General features: G+C 31.5%; 3 protein-coding genes across 8 annotated transcripts; 2 read left to right on the top strand and 1 right to left on the bottom strand.

Annotated features, from left to right (window-relative positions):
• The first annotated feature begins 4,343 nt into the window (after nucleotides 1–4,343).
• On the top strand, nucleotides 4,344–9,306 carry LOC129292922 (probable serine/threonine-protein kinase At1g54610). Of its 6 annotated transcripts, none has more exons than XM_054930628.1 (8): nucleotides 4,344–4,521; nucleotides 4,603–4,920; nucleotides 5,071–5,310; nucleotides 5,428–5,553; nucleotides 6,363–6,457; nucleotides 6,947–7,051; nucleotides 7,364–7,472; nucleotides 8,830–9,306. In XM_054930628.1, exons 1-3 carry the CDS (start codon nucleotides 4,351–4,353, stop codon nucleotides 5,275–5,277), a joined length of 696 nt encoding a protein of 231 aa, XP_054786603.1. In that variant the 5' UTR covers nucleotides 4,344–4,350; the 3' UTR covers nucleotides 5,278–5,310; nucleotides 5,428–5,553; nucleotides 6,363–6,457; nucleotides 6,947–7,051; nucleotides 7,364–7,472; nucleotides 8,830–9,306. The 6 variants fall into 6 exon arrangements, with proteins under 6 accessions (XP_054786603.1, XP_054786602.1, XP_054786605.1 ...); XM_054930627.1 differs by having other exon boundaries at nucleotides 6,145–6,457; XM_054930630.1 differs by lacking the exon at nucleotides 6,947–7,051.
• A 2,287-nt stretch (nucleotides 9,307–11,593) lies between these two features.
• LOC129292923 (uncharacterized) lies at nucleotides 11,594–12,397 on the bottom strand. The gene has a single exon (XM_054930631.1). The coding sequence runs from the start codon at nucleotides 12,357–12,359 to the stop codon at nucleotides 12,024–12,026; it is 336 nt and encodes a 111-aa protein (XP_054786606.1). The 5' UTR covers nucleotides 12,360–12,397; the 3' UTR covers nucleotides 11,594–12,023.
• Nucleotides 12,398–19,153: 6,756 nt separating this feature from the next.
• LOC129292690 (NADH-ubiquinone oxidoreductase chain 1-like) lies at nucleotides 19,154–19,602 on the top strand. Its single transcript, XM_054930290.1, has one exon. It carries the CDS (start codon nucleotides 19,219–19,221, stop codon nucleotides 19,600–19,602), a length of 384 nt encoding a protein of 127 aa, XP_054786265.1. The 5' UTR covers nucleotides 19,154–19,218.
• Nucleotides 19,603–21,351: the final 1,749 nt, after the last annotated feature.

The following is a 21,351-nucleotide window of genomic DNA, read 5'->3' as shown; positions in this document are numbered from 1 at the left end:
TGAAAGGATTATAGGAATTGAGTTGTTTTGAGTCAAGAAATTATAATTATCTAATTATTTCAATTAAAAATTTATTAGGATTGAATTGTTGAGTTAAGATAATAAAAGAATTGAGTTATTTCAAGTCAAAATATAGATATTGAACGGTAATTTTGAAAAAGTTGAGAGATAAAAAATTGTCTTTTCCCTTTTACATGTTTGGTAACTATGGTCGATAATTGAGATATTAAGAGTCTGAGTTTGACGCCAGGTTTTCTAAATTTAATTTTTGAATTATTTAAGTAATTCTAATGGGAGGAGAAAGAGAGTGATGGTCAGGTAGAGGAGGGTGAAGGTGGTGGTGCCTGTTTTATTAATACTACTGTCTGGCCAAATCTAAAAAGGCACGTGATCCTCTCTCTCTCTCTCTGTCTCTCTCTCTCTCTCTCGTGGTAAAAATTGGGGCAAAACGTCCAAAACATTCAAATTACAACTTTACATCTCTCGAGTACCGAACACCCAAGGCATCCCTGTGTAACATCTCCATACAATTATCAGGAACAATCTCTAAAAAAAAAAAAAACAGTATCAAAATTATAAACTAAACTTATATTAATTAATCTGTACATTGATTGCCTTCTCTATAAACATGAGAAAAACAAACTTTATTAAATCGTCTTAGCTCCTTAAGCAACAATGTCTGAAGCTGATTAATAGGCGCCCCACCATCAAACAAATTCTTGAAAATGCCAATTACAGGCATGTGATCCTCTTTATACGGTTTTTGGAAAAATTACAACGCCTTCGAATTTATAACATTTATTTTTGCAACTCTACTATTTACTCACAAAAGTACTTGGTATTTTAAATTTTCGTGAAGTATGATTTCTTTTTTGAATTTTTGAAAGTAATGTGTTGAACATCTTGTCATTAAAAAAATTAACTTTAACTATTAATTAATTTTAAAATTATAAAAAGTGATATCAAAAATTACAAGAAATGACTCATAAGATTATACATAAATATCGTATAAAAAATTAATGTCAATTAAATCTCCTAAATTATACATAAATAATAGGATATAAATATTATTTCTTATTCAATTAAAATATTAAAATATAATTTTGACCAATCAATATTTTAAAATACTTAATTGATATTTATTTTTTTTAAGATACTTGTTTATAATTTTATGGGTTCGTTTCTGTAATTTTTAGGTCCTTCTTTTGTAATTTGTTGAGTAATTGACAGTAAGTTAAGTTTTTTAACAACAATTTGTTCAATATTATTTTTAAAAATTAAAAAGAAAAATTGTACCACTTTAAAGTTTAAAATATCATATGCTCGTAAGTAAATAGTTAAAAGATAAAAATATTCCTTAATTTTAATTGAAATTTTTTTTACTAAACACTCTAAGCATTAGAATTAAAATTTTCCACAAATAAACGCAGGCAGGACAATACGTATTACTTTTAACCTAAATACTAATAATTAATAACCGGAAATCAATGTTAAAAATTATTAATATTAGTATTTTATCAAAAAAATTACTATATTCATAATTCATAAATATTAGTATGCATGGAAAGAAAAGGTGTCTCATATATATGTCTTCTGAATGAGTTCTATAATTTTAATTAATTCAATTTTGAAAGGTGTCTCCTATATAATTTTAGTGTTAAATCAATTTTAATTTTTTAGACAATGATAATGTATCCTTTACTCCCATTTATAAGTGAGTTTTAACATATTTTACCCTAACCAAGAATCTTAAAACCTATTAACTTTGTTTAAAAACTTAAATATCTAACAATAAGATGGAAGACTTTCTTATAAGGATTAGCTTACATCATCTATAAACTTTACCTATTTGATTTAATTTTAAATATATTAACTGGTGATATTCAAGAGAAAATATTTAATTGTATTTTTTTTAGATGATATAATTCTTATTCCATAGTCAAGAGTATATATTAACTCCAAACTTTATGAAGGAGGTCATTAAAATTCGAGGGTTTTCACCTGAGTAAAAATAAAATAAAATACATACATTGTAATTTTGATTAGAGGCTAATCGATAGTAATTTGAAAATGAGATCGTAAGATCAAATTATGCTACTAGGGAAAAAGTTTATATATTTGAAAACAATTATTTCAAATGATGGTAAAATTGATAGAAATATTACACATGAGATATAAGTTAGATGGTTTAAATGGAAAAATGTTACAAGAGTTTTTTTGTGATCAAAGGTACTTAATAAGTTTAAAAGAAAGTTTTATTAAAATGTTATAAAAATCAATCATATTATATGATAGTGAATGTTGAAATTTAAATAGAAAATAAAAAATAAAGTTGAAATAGTAAAGATAATAATGTTGAAATAGACGTGTGGGGCATACACAAAAAAATAAATTTTGAAATAAACATACACAAGAAAAAGTGAACGTAATATCTATTAAGAAAAAGATGGTAACAAATTATTTGAGATAATTTAGCCATGTACAAAAAAAAAGTTGTGTAAAACATTAGTGAAGAGAGTGAAACAAATAATTTTAAACTTGATAAAGAATTGTAGATAAAAATAAAAAAAACACTTATAAAAATTATTAAACAAAATCTTTTGACAAATAATATTTTTAAAAACTTGATTAATAATAAAGTATAATAACATCATTCAACCCATTCAGCCAGTTTCTTCCCATAAAAAAGACTTGTTAGTTGTCTTCTCTGTTAAATATATATGTTGTAATAGTTTATTTTCTTTGATCAATGTTTAATAAAGTTAAAAAAATTATAATAAAAAATTAATTATATGAGTTATAATTAGAAAAACAAAACTCCTGCTCTCCTCACCTTGTCAATGGGACGTGGGAATTTATTGAATCTTTTCAAAAAAAAAAACCCCCCGAACTTTTTTTTTTTGGCCCCGGTTCAAATGTGTTCCGCTGAAGCAAAGGGGAGGAGTAATGAGTAATCCGCTCTGGAAGCCAAAATCCTTTGTCAGATATGAGTGTTATCCACGTGTCTAAACCGTACGGGAAGCCAACATTGCTTATTTTCTGTTTACGCTGTCACTGTCGCCGCCTGTTCTTGTTCCATTGCCCGTTTGTTTGCCGAAACTTCGGGCCTTGCAATTTCCCGAAACTGTTTTCGCAATCACATTTTCAACGGAGCAACCAAAGTAAAGAAGCGCTCTCTGAAATGTGGGAAAAGGCTTTACGGTACTTGTTTACTCACAGCAAGATTCCAAAAGTGCCGGCCATGGGCGGCCTCGAGAATTCGACGCATTCTTCTCCTACCCTTTTCGTTCTCTCTCATCCCGGCAACAGTCCTTCAGCTTCTTGGCTGTCTGCTTCCGTTTCTTCATCACTTTTACTCGGGCATGTCACTCCATGTACACATCATTACAAATGGGGTCACATTGATGCTGGGATCGGAACCCTAGAGGGTTATGGGTTGCGTTCAGGCTAAGACATCGGGAGGTTCGGAAACTAGGGGCTTAGAGAGGCTGAAGTTGGAAAATGGGTGCGTTGGAAACGGGAATTTCGCTGCTCGTGGACGATCAACGGGTCAGAGATAAGACGAACGTGAAGAGATTGGTAGGATACACCAGCGCGAAATCAGAAAGCACCAGCTTGTGTCTTGTATTGAGAACGGGCATGGTACTGAGAAATTAAAGGAAATCCTTTGACAATGAGATGGTTAATGGGTGGCCCAGATGGTTAGTTGACAATGTTCCTCGTGAAGTTTTGTTTGGCTTGGTTCCCCAGAGTGCTGAATCATGCAGAATGATTGACAAGGTCTTTGTTTACGGGTTTTATTAGGTTTTATGTTCTGGATTATATAAGGCAAAATGAAGGTTTATGCAAAATGCTGTAGGGTTACTTGCCCTTACTACTGATCTAAGTACTGACCTTTAATTATGCCACATCAATTTGGGATGCTTTGGAGCATTCTTTTAAATGCAGCATCATTTTGGGTGTAAGTTAGATGCTTAGCTGCTTGAATGATTAAAAGTCTTAGAAGTTATCGATGTTTGAGTTTGGGTCTCATATTTGATAGAAGAGGATTTCAATTTACTAATTATCTGATTGAGCGAGATGTAAACTGAAAACAACAAGTAATGTAATTAAAAAGTCTAAGCATATTTTATGATATGTTGTATGTTTATCCCAGCACAAGGTTGATAGGTTTTGCCTGACTGATAATGGTAGAAAGCAAGCTAACTGACTAGTTCTTCATGTAAATATTATATTATTCAGGTGGGACAATACAGCAATGCTTATTAAGCACGAGATCAGGCCACTGAAAAACTTGTGGCCCTTAAGAAGTTCCACTTTGATAAATCCCAGCTTGTAAGCATTAAATTTATGGCAAGAGAAATTATGATATTGCAGAGATTGGATTATCCTAATGTCATAATACTTAAAGGATTAGCCACATCAAGAATGCAATGTAGTATTTATCTTGTTTTTGATTTCATGCAATCAGACATGGCTAGAATAATATCTCGTCCTGAAGAAAGACTCACTGAACCACAGGTTAATTTCTCATTGGCGCCTTTGACAATGTTAGCATTTCCCTTAATTTACCATAATAATCTGGAAAAAAAAATGATGTAGGTCAAGTGCTATATGCATCAATTGCTTTCAGGTCTGCAGCATTGCCATGATAGGGGCATTTTGCACCGAGATATTAAAGGGTCAAACCTCTTGATTGATAAACATGGGATGCTTAAGATTGCTGATTTTGGGCTTGCCAATTTTTATAACCCAAACCGTAACCAGTATCTCACAAACCAGGTTGTGACACTATGGTACAGAGCTCCTGAGATATTGATAGGTGCCACAGACTGTGGAGTTGGCATTGACTTATGGAGTGCTGGATGCCTCTTGGCAGAAATGTTTACGGGAATTCCAGTCTTGCCTGGAAGAACAGAGGTGATGATGCCCATATGATGCTTTTTGTTTGTGAAAATTATTTTCAACTAAGTTTCCTCTAGTTTTTGGTCTATTTTTGTGTCTATGTTGTGTTATCTGGTTTCTTCTATCATCTAGTTCTTCAAGTCATTTAAATTTCTCTGCTTTCAGGTTGAACAGCTTCATATAGTTTTCAGGCTATGTGGCACACCATCAGAAGAGTATTGGAAAAAATTGAATCTTTCTACAACATTTAGACCTCCAAAGTCTTACGGACCCAACCTAGCAGAATCTTGTAAGGATCTCCCTCTGTCTTCTTTGGGCCTTTTGTGTACTCTTCTCACGTTGGATCCTGCATATCCTGATGAGTGGTTTTGATCTTCACACCTCAAAATGTGTGCTTCATATTAGGTGTCCGTTTTAATTGCTCATTGAATAATTTACTCTTTTCCATTTGAAAAGCAAATTACTCTCCGTTATTGAGGGATGCTCATGTTAACAGTTCTACCCCTTATTTTGAAAATGCAGACTCCTTTCCCTTCAAATCAAGGTGTTACACTGCCACTTTCTCTAACAAATGATGAGAACTTATTTTGACTAAAATACCCTAATTTAAAATAGGAGGGAAGTTTGTGTAATATTTCAAAATTCAAGGTATGTTCTTGCATACTCTTTATTAAAATTGATCTTGATTGATATGCTAGGAACTTTTGTTTTAAGTACTGTCTCACAGAGAATATCAAATGATTGACAAGGATAATAAGAGCTGTTTGGTTTCTATTTTCAAAAACTGTTTTTTATTTAAAAAAAAAAAAACTCATATGTATAAGTGTTTTGGATTTAATTGTTTTTTAAAATTGTTGTCATTTTTCGTTTAAAAAAAAAAGGAAATATCTTAAAGTTGTTTTCATTTTACTTTTCTTGTTATCAAAATACATTACATTTTATTATTAAAAAATATATTTAGCTTGATCAATTTTATTATAAATTATCACTATTAACCTCCTGCAATCATTATTATCAGTCCATTTTTTAAGTTTAAAACTGTTTTTAAATTAATAAAACTAAATGGATTTTCATTTTGTTTTGTTTTCAAAAACAATATTAGAAAACAGTTTTTAAAAACTAAAACTGGAAGCAGAAACTAAAGAGGCCCTAAATTTCTAATTCTACTTTGGAAGTTAATATATTGATCCCTTTAGTATCCTATTTTTTTAATGCGCATAATGTGCTAGTGTATTTCAGTGCCCTGCGAACTTTCTGCATGGAATGGATTTTACTCCAAGGGAAGATTCTTATCATCTTTCAAGCTAACTGTCTGACTGACAGTTCTGTAAAATCATGAACACGCATGTTCAAATTGCACTAGATTTTATCTATCGAATTCCTAACAAAAAACTAGGATATTGTTGAATGTGTAACTTGTTCGAATTTCCCACATAGATGGCACCTTTTGCCTGCAGTTTTTCTTTTCAAGCCCATTGGCATGTGAACTCTCTGGCCTACCTGTAATCTACACGGAAGATGATGGGAAAAATCATACCACTGAACAGATCAAGTAAGTCGTTTTTCATACTCAATGTTCTAAGGTTGGCTTCAGTCAACTTACGGACGCGCACAATTGCTCAGACTTCAGAGATAGATAGATCTTATGTAAAAAATATACACGTGTATATTTATTTATGATGGTGATTGCTAGTATTTCTCCTGTTATCATAGCGGTACTTGCACCACACACTGCATAGGCATGTTCTCTGACCATTGCTTTTGGAGCTTTGCACACCACTGATCCCACTGAAGCAGTGTGGTTGTAGGCTGTTGACTTATGGACCTTTTATGACCTTGTGTTGCTCCTAACTCTTGCCTGAAATAAATAGCTGCTAATTCTTAAAAATTAATAAATAATAAATTGTTGCCTTTTGAAATTGAATTCTTGATATAAATTGGATTCAAGAGCAACCTGATTGGATATAAATCCGTATATTGTAGCTGTTATTGTAAGATGGTAGAAATGTTAAGCATCATATTCTGACGGGACTGTGTTCAGATGCACGTAGGTCCCTGATGGTGATCTTAATGAAGAATGGAAGATCTATTTTAGGCATTGAAGCAGAAACCTTTTTTGTGGACTTTATTGAGGCTTGATTGATAGGTAATTAATTTTTATTTATTTTGGACATGCGGTTTTTATGGTCTTATGGCAGAAGGACCCTGCTGGAGATTAAGTCAGCTTAGTTTTAAGTTCAAATTTATTAATTATTAATTCTCTACCGAGTTTGCCTTTCCCTACTTTCTTCTCTCATCTTCTCTTTCACCCTCAACCCTATAGGGGGAACATCAAACATCAATTCTCATGTGCTACATGTGTTATTCACCCTCAACCCTGTATTGATTTTTGTACCTAGGTGAGGTTTGTAAACTCTCATGCATTTATGACATCAGACTTTTGTTTCTTATATAATAGTTACAGGCATGTGAATTCTAAATTAAGACAATCTTGTACACATCATGGGAATCAAAGGAAAAATCTAGCTTCTGGTTGGCAAACTGAGCACACTGTATCTTCTGAAGAGGTGAAAATTCTCCCCAATCCTTCTACTCTCCTCATATTATATGTCTTTATTTTTGTGTGCCTGTTTGCATATATGTATGTATGATTGACCTTTAGAGATGGCGGCGCCTTGTAGAACCAAATGTAAAATTTTGAAAATTCAAGAATGTTCTAGAAGGAAGTCAATAAATCACACTCAGGAAGTTATAAGCCAACCTAAGATAAAATGCTAATTACAAACTTTAATTAAGAATTAAACTAAAATCATCTGCATCACTCGTGCTAATGACGTGCCAACTATTGCAGTGATCGATGGGGCTATATTAAAATTTAGGACGCATTTGAAACTGTTTTTGTTTTATTGTTTTGAGAACTAGTATTTTGTAGAACATGTTTCGAGAATAAAAAAAATAATAAAAATAGGTGTTTTTTTCATTTTTCCTTGTTATCTAGAACAATAATTCCAAAACAATTAAAAAATATTATCATGTTTCTGTTCTCCAAAACAATATTGTTTTTTTACTTTTCAAAACACTTAAAACACGTTACTAAACACATGTTTTTTTTTTTTTTTTTTTTTGTTCTGGAGAATAGAAAATTGTTCTCAGAATAGGTTGCCAAACAGACCCTTAAGTTCTGACCTTAAGAAAGGACACCGTTTAGTTGCTGTCTCATTTAACTCCCTGACAGTTATAGGCGCTGATATTGACCCCTTTAGTGTTGACTTATTCCAGAGGAAGCATTAGTCAGTTGAATATTTATTTGCAGTTTCCACATTGTCCACTGTACAGGATAACTCAAACTTTAGAAGAGAGATGGTATTTTTTCTTCTCACGTCCTTTTAATCAATCAAAGCAAAAATATTTAACCATATTATGATCTTCCCTTTAAAAGGAAAATGCTGGATACTTGGGTGGATTTTTCTGCATGCTATTATCACTACCTATGTGATGCTTGATTCATTCTTAGAAAGCAAAATCTGGGGAGAAAAAAGTGTCTCGTGCAAAAGTCACAGTCTATCAGGAATGATAGGGCTAATATCATGTTGAAATTTGGGGGAAAACAGAAATTTCATGAATGATAATGTGATACCCAACCAAAAAGAAAGAAACTTAGAACACAGTTAATTAAATATTGACGTTAATCGGAGAACCGAATGCCCTAACTTAGTAGACTCATATTTAAAGGAAAGATAGGGGCCAACAAAGTCTCAGGTTTTGTATTAGCAAAAAAGAGCTTGTATCGTGTCTTTTTTTTTAAAAAAAAAATAATAGAATGAAATGTAGGGTGTTTAGCTTGAGAAAATCAGACTTGTGATTACTATAGTTTGGCTATATATAGAAAATAGAACCTAATAGCTATATGAACAATTATTCCAGGAATTGAGCTAGAGAGTTGAGGCATATGTTCCTTCTGATGAGCATGATGGCATCCCCACAAGCAGAACATCGTCTGTTTCCAACACTGCTGAGCCAAAGGATTATCCCTCGCCTCTCTTTCATTCTCCGAATGTGGCTTTCGATGATCAAATGTCGTCCCATAAAATTCATTGCCATGTTAATGGGCGTGAAAATTTGAAGAACCTTCCTCCATTACTGAAGTCTAAACATCATCATGCTTCCAAGAAAGAAGACAGACCACACCACATCCTCAGGTCTGCTTCCTCCAGAGAATTTAGATGCCCAAAACGGGGTGGTTTGAAATTGACGGTTGGGCTTCAAAAGAACAGCTGACATAATAAACCCATAATTTTTTTTAACTGTTATTTATCTTTTTTTTTATTTGTATTTTCATTAATAACTGGAAGATCCTTTATTGTGCAATGTCATCCCCAAGTAACCTTACGTTCTTGCGCATCAGTCAATTCATGGTTCTCGTTGTTGACAGAAACTAAACTGAAACCCAGAATATTAACGTAATAACGTTATATGTTGCTTCACTTCTTTATAGTTTGGTTAGTGATGTTTACTACGCAAGTCATACATATAAACAGAAAGAGAAAGGAACATCGTAACTGTGCTTGGCACTTAAGAGTTGTTCGACCTGATTTGTGAATTTATTTATACTTTTATCCTTTTCACTCGTGTGTGTGGTCATTAAATTTATTTTTTTATCTCTCACTTTCCTGTATATAAATTGAGGAAAAAGTAGATCAAGTTCAATTGCGTATGGAATTGTTTGTCATTTTGGTCAATTTATCGATACAAGCAATTATTTTTTATTTCTATGTTATGAAGGACTCGTATAACAAATAAATTGAAGGTTGCACGCACTGGATAGAACCGATGACACGTAATGCAGAGTGGCAAAGCAACGAAAAGAAGTGTACTAATATATACTCAAAACTGAGTTCTTTTTCACTTCCTTTTTTAAACTATGAATTGATTTTAAATTTTTAATAAACAGCATTAGACATACAGGTTATTTTCCTTTTAAAAAATTGAAGTATTCACCATTCATGAATGATTCAGCCTGTTAAAGTTTTTTATACTTTTATATTTGATTAACGCGTACGACTTGTATTAATGGATTAGTTAAACGTAGTGATTGATTTATCTAAAATGTCCATGTTATGCTCTTAATTTCCACTTGTTCGCTCCTGCTCTTACTTTTGCTGCATGATCCATTATTATAATCATTCATTTAGAAAGTTTCGAGCAATGTTCGAAAAATCAAACATCCACAACCACCCGGCCGTGAGCTGAATCACATGTCCTTCAAGGAACAAGTTGCATTAATTCATGTTCTAATTTAAACATTTTAAAATATATTTAAACGGTTTTAAAAAAATATAATAAAGTCGCTCGTGTTTTTAAAATATAAATCTCAATTACTAGCAAAGTTTGTTTTCATGCTGAAACATTAGTAATGAGACCTTCATGTTTGGAGTTTGGATGGTGACATCATCATGTTAATGTTGAAAAATATAGACTTTAATTCTAAAGTCAACTTAGAGGTGGATCTTTTTCTAATTAAGATGAAGTCTACTTTGATATGCAATTTTTTTTTATTTTTTAATTAATTACAAAAGTAAGCTTATCATCTTGAAATGATTAGGATCAAACTAATTACCCCTCTACAAGTAGGGTGACCTGGACGCCACTACACCTATATTTTGATCTGTGATTTCCATATAAACTACATAAATTCCATGCAATTTGCATTATTTAGTTTAAGAAATTATGTTATTAAATTTAATAAAAAGAATAATATGACAAAAGGGGGAACAAAAAAAAAAACATAGGCTGGTGTGAGCCAAATATGTCAAATCTCCAAAATATTATTTAATTTATAAGCCATGATTTCCCATAAAATAAGCGCGCGCGGGTAGATAGAGATATACATAGATGAGTTCCTTTCTCTTGGCCAGAAGATGAATGCGATCTCTTAATTGATCTGTTGTCCTAATTGAATTTCATTCATCAAACAGTTCGGATGAATTTATATTATAACACTAAAACTTATCTTCCGCGCTTCATTAAAGTGACTCGTGTGTTTGCTTCTGTGTCGTACGTGTTTAATATATCTGTCCTACTTATATTAGTTTGGAGTATATGAGACACATTAAAAATCAAAGGTATGTGCGAATTGAACCAGCACTGGCTCGGTTAGAAACCATGATTCACTGATCACGAGATTGCTGATCAGGTTCATTAATATGTCTGCAGGTTAAATATTGAGATAGACCTAATTAACCACAAATCAACCTCATGTCCTCATCAATTACTGAAATATCAACTCCGCGAAATTCAGTATGTTTAAGTTCTGATCAACTGATGATAACATTCTCTCTCTCTCTCTCTCTCTCTCTCTCTCTCTCTCTCTGTGTCGGGCCTAAAATGAAATGAAATGAAATTAAAGAAATCAATTAGTGTTTAAACAAACTCTTCGTAAAAGCATTGACAACAAGTGTGGATATCATAAGTTACACACCTTTGTTTGGATTAGCAAGAAAGAGAAAGGTATTTGCTTGGACTAATATGAATGTGTAGGTCTTTTTCCTTGTATGGAGTCTAAAAATTGAGTCTCAGTATTCATAATTTATGAACGGCATGTCTTCTTGTGGATTTTATATTTCATTATCACATGAAGAAGAAGAAAATCCATTTCAAAATCATAATGGTCTCAGTTCTTACCTCACAATTAGAACACTAAGCATTACTTGCCTTTATTAGTGTTTCATAATCCTCTCCTGTTATACAAAAACACCCCACAATTAAACCCTTATAATCTATCCCATGTTCTCAGCTCCAACATTTCATATTCCACCTCAGCAACATATATTGAGGTTTCTCTTTATGTATATAAAATCTCTTACAGCTGACATAATATGTCCAACACAAACAACTTTTACAGCTGACAAACCTTTCCCTTTTTTCTTCCTTACTGTTACCTTTCAGAGCTGAGATCTTATGGGGTTTGCTATATATCAGATTCTTGAATAAAAACATGATAAGTAATTTTCTTTTTGTACAGTTTCAACATTACCTCGCAAGATTTTTATTGAAAAATCTGACAGCAAATTCAGAAACCTTACCAGATTAAGTATTAAATATAGAGATGAAGGTAATTATTAATAGCTGGTATCGGTGAACTTGTTCTTGATCCACTTGAAGCTGTTCCTGACACGGGATTTAAGCTTGCCTTCCACGGTGAAGCCATTATAAGCTTTGATCCTCTTCTTCCTCTTGAACTCTGGATCACTGGACGCGTAGAAGCCATTCCCTTTCTGCGTCGGCCCGTTGAAGTTGTAAGAGTTGGATCTCTCTCCGAAGCCATTGAACTCCGCGTAAGAGCATGACGACTCACCAACGGACTTGCTTTTCTCCATTAAAGCTAAGCTTCCTTCACAATCACACAGCCTCTCTCTTGATCGATCTGTTTTGTCTTTGTAGTCTGAGCACTGCATGAACGCACAAAGTGGTTGAGGGTTTTAAGAGGAAGGAGGACCCCGGGGGGGGGGGATTATGATCCGGTGTGGTGGCGCCCCATGTGTGATGTTGGACAGCTGCAAATAATGGGAATCATGACTCGAGGGTGAAGGTAGGACCCACTTGCTGCACAAAGCCATGTCACCGTCTGCTAGTGATGACACGGATTGAATTCACCTGGTTGGAGAACTTGTAAAGTGAACTCAGATAATAACACGCATGATCCATTCAGCATATTCTTAATTAGCAAATTGAATATTTTATGCCCCCTTATTTGTTGAGATGTTATATGTTAAAAATATAAGATATTTTTAATTTTTTAAAGTATAATTATTATTATTTTAAATGTTTTTGTTGAATAAATCACTTTATATTTATTTTAGGGTGAAACACTCTATTAAATAGAAATAAATATAAAAAGATAGAGTTAATTTAATAATAAGTAACTAATTTATTGAAAATAAGATTCGATTATTTCATATTTTTAAATGGAAGGAATATTTATTTATTTGGGAATAAATTGATGGGAAAATGTGATTTTATTGAAGAGATCTGCTTGGAACCTTACGAATATCTAATAATGCAAGTGTGTGAATTCTTTTAAATTAGTGTCAGGAGGACTCCCTCCCCCACAATTGTGATATGGGTGAGAAAATGTTGGTTAATTAAAATGTGCACGAAATGAAAAATAATGAATTCACATGTTTGGGGTAGGGACCACTTGTTTGATAGTGGTGGGATCAATTTGGTCGCTTTGTTTAGTGTTTGTGTGATAGGATAAGGCACTATGTTTTGCTTTGTACAAAGTACCAACTTCTCATTTTTCAAGCATTGCCAATTCTCCATTTTATTTGTTTGGTGATGAGGAATTTGTATATTTCCCCTATTAAAAAGATATGTATATATATAATACCTAAATTAAATTTGGATGGTTGAAATTATTAATAGTGTTTGGATTGATAGCTTTAAAATTGAATTTTAAATTTCAACTCTTGCATTTAAAATTCACGTCTTTAAAATTTTTTATTTGGGTAGTTTAAGAAATTTCAAATCAAGAAAGGAGACGAGTTCTATAACATCTTTTAATCAAAAAGCTAATTATTGATAAAGAGTAAATTAATAAATTAATAGATTAATTAATTTAATCATAATTTCAAATTGTGAATTAACATTTTGGGTCGTTAAACAGCTGCATAATCAGGTTAAGATGGAAGTTGAGCTAACTAAGTCGGAATGAATGAGCTAAAGTGATAAGTATCTCTTTATACCACATGTTATGATGCATGTTACCAAAATTTGACTTTTTAAAGAGGAGGTCAACTTGTGATTTATGAGAGAAAAAGGGGAAAAAGGGAGGAAGAAGTGCTTTGTGCTAAGGCATAAAATATCAAGCAACTAAGTTAGTTTTGATTTGTAATCTACTAGATAAGCTTTATATCTCCTTTCTCTCTTGTTCTACCCTATTATTTCTTAGTTTGAGATATGAAAAAAATTAAATTTTAGATAGAGAAGGGTTGTTGTTAGGTTCAAAGGTTGATAAAAGGTTATTGAAAATTAAATTAAGAGTTTATAACCAATTTGGTGGTTATTGATTGAGTTTTGGTGATTTGATTTAATTTTAGCCTCAATTAGAAGATTTTAAGCTGTGGAAACCGTAGATTGATATTGATGGATAGAGTTAGTGGAAGTTGTGAAAGGTGGTTTGGACATAAAATTATCTAAAGAAAGGGTTAAAAGTTTAAGCTAGTTTAACTATGCTATTTAAGTACTCATGTTTAATTTAGAATTGACATATAATGTTTAATTTTGTAAATTTTGATCATTTGAAACCTCTCTAAAGTTGAAATAAATTGAAGCTTTAGAAGTGACCATTAGTAACTCTTTTTGCAATAAGAGAGGTAACCAAATAATTTATATTATTTATTATCTAATTTGATTATTTACAAGTAAATTGTGAAATTTAACATATTATAAGTTGGTATGATTAATTCATAAAGTGGCAAAGGAAAAATAATTTTTGAGAAAATAATATATATATATATATATATATATTAATTATATTTGTATTTATAGCTAAATGACAAGGAAATGTGAATATGATAATGTTAAATGCATTATACATGTGGAAACCATGATTATGATAGTGAGGGTAAGAATTCACCTTAGTGCGAGTAGAAATTTGAAAATTATATGACTAAGCTGACATCATGGGATATTAGGTATGGCAACATGTGATTAATTGTTATCATGGGACGTCTGAGCAATCATGACTTGATTATGTAATGTTTATTACTTAAAAGGGGTGTGAAATTAGAGTAAACAACACTCCAATTATATGTGTAATATTAGAAATTCATAGTTTGGAAGTATTCAAAGGTGTTGACATTGTGTAAATGTGTAGTATAACCCTATTTTGTAAGAAATCAAGATGTTCAAGTGACCAAATTTGATTACTAGTGTATGATTGTTGATATAATTGTCCTTAAAAGTAGCTAATGATACAAGTTTGACAATTAGGGCGCTTGGTTGCTCAACAATGAAATAAAATAATCAGTTTGCATCCAGGAGTCAAAATTTCAAATAAAATATTAAATTAAAACAAAACTTATGTCATTAGTTAGATTGTAAAATAAGTTACATGTGATGCTTAATTCACTCCAATCGAACATTGTATGTAAAAATGGCTCACATTGAAAATTTACTTTAGGTAAGCTATCATATGATAATAGATTCTGTTATGTGCACTGTGGCATATGTCAACATGTTATGACACATAGTATAGAGCTAGAATTTGGCTTTCTGTACTACATGTGACATATAGGATATAGCATACAAGCCATAACATATGTACTTGCACGGGTGAAATTAACCTTTTTACCCCTATTTTCTTATGTGTAATGAATTTATCATCCTAATTGCTTGCATTGTGCATAAAAATGCATTATTTTGAGTTTAAACACAATTTTAAATGGTTTGGGGATCCCAAACATTTTGAAAAGTTTTATTTTATAATATTAAACCCTTCTATGGTTTAAGGCAAGCTTGGGAGCTTAATGACTCATAATTATCATTGTGTGTTAAATTGTAGTGAATATTGGTAATGTCAAGATAAACATTATAAGTTTAAATTTGAAATGAAAATAAAATATTAAAAATGATAAGTTTATCTTTAATCTTTAATCAACGAGTGACAAAAATGAATGATAAGAAAAGATGTGAGAGTCGTAGAGGCATTTATAGTAAAAACATAAAGAAAACAAGATGTTTGAAATTTCAAATAATTAAAATGTTAAAGAAATTTAAAATTATAAAAGAATTATAATAAAAATTTAAATCTAAATTCCTAAAATTTTTCAATCCAAATGAAGAATTTGGTCTAAATTTAAATTCAAATCCCTATTAATTCAAACACACTATTATATATTATATTTGTTTATTGAATTAGATATTATTTTTCACGATAATTTAAACATTTCTTGAACATTGTAATAATCTAAAAGGTTACATGAAACTAGAAAATGTCCCATGAGATGTACGATATTAGAGAAAAATTCAGTTTCCTTCTTCTTTTTCTTCTTCTTCTTCTTCTTCTTGTTTTTTTTTTTTTGTGGCTGATCTCTGTATTATTTAGGTGCAATGGTAAAGCCATAAATATATATATATATATATATACACACACACATATATATATATATATATATTTTAAGGGATGCACATGCACCCTTTCTTTTGGGGAAACTTATGGGAAAGTAATAAAAAAAAATTTGTATTGTGCTCCCTCTAATTATAAGATTTTACACCCCATGAATTTTGAACATTTTAACTAATTTAATAATACTTAATGATTAATTTGAGGCTTCTATTACCTATATGCATAACAATACTTAATTTAAAAAGGTAGATGTAATATCATCCTCCGTCTAATCCCATAATTAAAACCAAATCTCAAGTAATTAGAAAATAAGATTATAGTAATTATTAAAATACAAAGTTTTTAATGGATAGCAAAATGGGGACCCTAAGTTTACAAAACTAAAATCATTTTTAAAGTCTTACAATTAGACAAATCAGAGTTAACAAATATGCAGAAGCATAGGATCATTACATAACTGAGTGCATTTGTTTAAAAATTTAAAACAAGAGAATTTTTAAAAAATTCTGAGGCATGTTCGCCTCTGTGACACGTGACGTGGCCCGTGGCGCAATTGCACAATAAATTTTGTTGTTAATTTGACAACATTAGGGTTAACTTCCGACGCGCCCTAAATCTCAGTCGGATGTTCGAATGACACACTAAGTGTCTATAAAAATCTCTTTTCAAGCTCTAACTAATGGTATTAGTCTTAGCTCAAATTCTTTCTAAAATAAAAATTGGACACACTTTTTAAAACTTATACTTTTACAATAATTTTTGCAAAATCAAATGTCCAAACCACATATCAGAGTTTAAAAGCCAACGACACCAATTTGACCACATCCAAATCATTAAAACTATCTCATGCAATGTACTATATCACATGAAATACTTTCAGATCAAATTTTTATTGCTCAACCCCTTAAACTCAAAAACATAAAAAGGAAAATTTTACCACAATTTTTATTAAGTTCTCCAAATCATCTCATAATATGCTCTACTCTTACTTGCATTAGTATTTTGGCCCTATCACAATAATGCATATTTTCCAACTCACTCTCTAAGGCCTAAAATACACCTAAAATTTACAATTCACATAATGCAAGTAAGAAATAAATGAGGATTTCTAATTGACAATTAAAATTGTCATATACATATAATTGCTTAAAATAAAAGGGCTTACTAAAATAAGATCGTGGTCTTAAGCCTCTGGGTGATTTTCTCTGTCCACACCTCTTGAGTTATTCCCTGTAATATTGAAAATAATGAGGTGAGTACAACTACTCAGTAACCAAGGTCTGACTAACCCATACTAATGTATATCAATTAGTTTAAATGCAAGTGACAGTTAATGTCAATACTTTAGCCTATATTAAATATTTGAAAATAGATATTCATAATTTCACTCACATAATAGCATTTACTTGAGAAACAATACTTAAGAGAGTTGGTCACACAAATCATTAACAAATATATTGGAAGAAATTAAGACTCAACTCAAAATATTATCATTAGGGACACCATATAGACAACAGGTGCCCTCATTCACTATATACATGATCACACCTTTCTTATATCCTCCTTATTCCTCTGACATGAAACCGTGGGCTATAACTCAATAGAATGGTCTATATTCCATGACTTTCCCAGCCTAAACACTTGTGAGGGGATTACCAAAGCATGCCTGACTTACTTGTGGAACATGATTTCTCCCATTTTTTACACTGTGGGGTGTCATACACCCTAAACTAGCCTCTTCATTGAACTGATGGATAGCTAATTAGGTTCGAGTCCCTCATTAAAACAGTAAGATAGTCCCTTATTGAACAAGTAGGACAATATAGATATAATCAATCTGGCAAACCATCTGACAAATGGGCCTTATGGATCTTATCATCTACTCCTCTTTCTAGGCGATCTCCCGCTTCTCAAGATCATGCAATGTACATTCATACCATAATTCACACATATATAATTTATAGAACTTCACATTATTAATTTTTATTAAACTTTATCATTACACAAATTATTGGACTTCTTAAACACATTTTCATGGAACTTCAAACCAAATAAGTTATTGAACTCTAACTTCACAATAATTGTATATTCACACTTTCAAAATCATTGAACTCTACTATTTTAAACATCATTGAACTTCTCATAAATAAAGATTCATGTTATTTCTCAATTCGCAAAAATCATTGAACTCCCAATAAATATAATACAAAAATCCACCGATATTGTTCTCTAAAAAATTTTACGTCACAAGGCATAAAAATCACAAATTTGATTTAGTAGATTTTCTAATAAATCAAACCACGCCCTTGATAGACTAAAGCATAAATTCATAAATTATCAATCATAAATTCATAAATTCATTTACACACAAAAGCATAAGATAGAATTTTCACGGTTACTTTAAACCTTTGAGAGATCAAAGGTTTCACCCCTCAATTACTCACTCCCAAAGCTTCCAAAAAGCTTGAATGGTGTCAATATTAGTTACTCTACAAGCATTTACCATGCAAAACATCAATATCCATATTTGAGCTATTTTTCACTAACACTTCATCATTTCTTAAAACTCGTATAAAAGTAGCCATAAGGCTTCTTAGCTTCCTTTAACCCTTATTAATAACTTGAGCTCTTAAATGGTCATTAATGAAGTCACATTATTTTCAACCACCATATTTATGAGAATTTTTAGACATTTAATGTCCTCTAATTATCAATCATTATAAAACCATAAATATTAAGTTTACTTAGCTCAATGGTATGATCATGAACTAGAATATTCTATTGAATGAGATATAGCCATAGATCTCTCAATGCCCACTCTTCAATCTCCCATCACATCGGTTCCTGAATATCGACTTACTCTTGCCCACCCTTGATAGACTAAAGGCTAAAGACCTGGCTGGTTGGCAAGGCAAAATTGCATAAGAAAAAAAAGAGTTTAGTGGAAGAGAAGAAAGCTGCTATTAGCAAAGAGAGGGTGGATAAGTTTCTAGTTTATGGATTGATCGAGTTTCGTTCGACTTTCAACTTCTCGAGATTGGGTTGGTGTTCAGTGTACCCGTTACAAGATCGAAAAGAATGCTGATTATTGATATAAAATTTTTGTGAGAAAAGGTCCAATCCTTCAATATCATGATTGGGTCGACCAGGCCAGATCATGAGTGAATAGAAAATTGAAAACGTACATGGCTATTCCAGTTGAAATACTTGGAATAATTCTACCACTTCTACTAGGAGTAGCCTTTTTAGTACTAGCTGAACGTAAAGTAATAGCTTTTGTGCAACGTCGAAAGGGTCCTGATGTAGTAGGATTGTTCGGATTGTTACAACCTTTAGCATATGGTTTGAAATTGATTCTAAAAGAACCTATTTCACTAAGTAGTGCTAATTTCTCCCTTTTTAAAATGGCCCTGATGGCGACATTTATGTTAAGTCTGATCGCTCGGGCCGTTGTACCTTTTGATTATGGTATGGTATTGTTAGATTCAAACATAGGGCTACTTTATTTGTTTGCCATATCTTTGTTAGGTGTTTATGGAATTATTACAGCAGGTTGGTCTAGTAATTAGGGGGCGGCCATTCAATTGCCTATGAGACTAAGACCAATAGGTCAAAACTTTGTTTGTGCCACAGGTGTTGAACGATCTACCCTACACAAGTGTGGGCTTACAGGGCTAGGGCTCATAAACCCTTTCTTTCATTTAAAAATAGGGCTGTGGTTGGTCACTTTTTCGAGCCGGGATTGATAAGTGGAGGTCATAAAAAATAGATCTTTCTTTTCGCGCCTCAGATTAAGAGGAAGGGTAGCTTGTCAAGCTAGCCTATATAAAATTATATTTATATATATATATATATATATATAATAAGATTCGTTATCTTTTAATCGACTGTTCTTCTTTATCAATGCTACTAAGGTGACCGGTTAGGGAGCGCCTAATTGACTTATGTATGAAAGATAATGAGAATGGGTCCTTCAAAAAGGAAAAGGCCCTACTTAGTTTCCTATTGACTTTATTTAAGTCAATAAGTTCGGCTCATAACTTCTATAGACCAAAAATTACCATTATCAATCAAACACTAACTTCTACCATCAAGAAAATGAAAGAAGAGAGAAAGATTTAAGTAGGAAAGCTTACCTTTAATGTTTAAGAGCTCCAAAATACTCCAATACTCAATTTTCTCAAGCCCTAGCACTACTCTCACTGCTCTTTCATTTCTTCATTTCTTTTCTTCTCTAATGTATCAAATTTGTGACTTATTTCAACAGAAAAATGACCATGCGTTGTGGTAGACACACAATGCACCACGGCATATGGCACTTAAAGCCTCTTCCAAGCATATTGCCACGCATGCATTACGGCAACCTATCCACAAGCCACGGCGCATGGCACAGAATTACTTTCTATGGTAATTCTTCCTCTTCCATTCCTAGGTAACATAATTCTCCTTCGAACCCGCGTTTAAAACTGAAATTGAAACCAAATACGCCCATTAGGCCTCTCTAGTCACACATTTCACTAATACACTTAATTAGTTTATTTGAACTTAATTAATCTTGATTTAAAAACTGAGGGTGTTATAGTAAATTTATCCAGTAGTTTGTTTTCTTTTAAAATTAACAATAGTTTTACATATTACCATTGCAATGGTTAAAAAAAATTTGCTCCAAAGATCATGAAAAGAAAAAGGTAGCACTATCAAAATAATAATTTAGTATGGCTATATTTAAAAAAAAATACTTTTAATAATATTGATAATAAAATTATAGGTAAAAGAAAAGCAAATTGGCTTCCAATCTAAAGTTCAAATTCCTTTTAGAAAAAGTATTAACATTTAGTACATGATTGTACCTTGAATAATATTGTTCCTAATAAGAATATTTATTTGGGCAAGTTATTTTTTTAATACAAATTTTTATATTTTTGGGCATTCTAAAAATATAAACATTTTATTTTATTTTAAAATTTAAAACTTATTACCTCTAAAAGAATTAAAATATAAGTTAAAGACTATATAAATATAAATTATGATTATATGATATTGTAAACATAGAATATAATATAAAACTAATTTTAAAATGTTAGTTGTCACAATTAAACGTGCTTTATTTTATAAAAAAATTTAAAAAAGATGAGTATAACAAAAAATATCTTAGAAAAAAGTTGAGAGAAAAATAATTGAATATAAAAAAATAAAAAAAGTTGACAGAAAAATAATTAAATTTAAAAATGATCGGTCCACAATACCATTAATTTCGGTGTTATGTAAACAGTCAAATTTATTGTATTTTACTCCATATATGGATATAGATATAAGAT

The sequence above is a fragment of the Prosopis cineraria genome, unplaced genomic scaffold (assembly GCF_029017545.1).
Source record: "Prosopis cineraria cultivar Desert tree isolate PC_DT_omini unplaced genomic scaffold, ASM2901754v1 PC14, whole genome shotgun sequence".
Lineage (NCBI taxonomy): Eukaryota > Viridiplantae > Streptophyta > Magnoliopsida > Fabales > Fabaceae > Prosopis > Prosopis cineraria.
This window is presented reverse-complemented; position numbering and strand designations above follow the sequence as displayed.

What these genes read in the sequence shown, in the direction of transcription:
- LOC129292922 (XM_054930630.1), top strand. Translation starts at nt 4,351, where the DNA reads ATGGCAAGAGAAATTATGATATTGCAGAGATTGGATTATCCTAATGTC. An exon ending in AAAGACTCACTGAACCACAG is followed by an intron (nt 4,522 to 4,602) that starts GTTAATTTCTCA and finishes AAAATGATGTAG; the next exon opens with GTCAAGTGCTATATGCATCA. An exon ending in TCTTGCCTGGAAGAACAGAG is followed by an intron (nt 4,921 to 5,070) that starts GTGATGATGCCC and finishes CTCTGCTTTCAG; the next exon opens with GTTGAACAGCTTCATATAGT.
- LOC129292923 (XM_054930631.1), bottom strand. Translation starts at nt 12,359, where the DNA reads ATGCAGTGCTCAGACTACAAAGACAAAACAGATCGATCAAGAGAGAGG.
- LOC129292690 (XM_054930290.1), top strand. Translation starts at nt 19,219, where the DNA reads ATGGCTATTCCAGTTGAAATACTTGGAATAATTCTACCACTTCTACTA.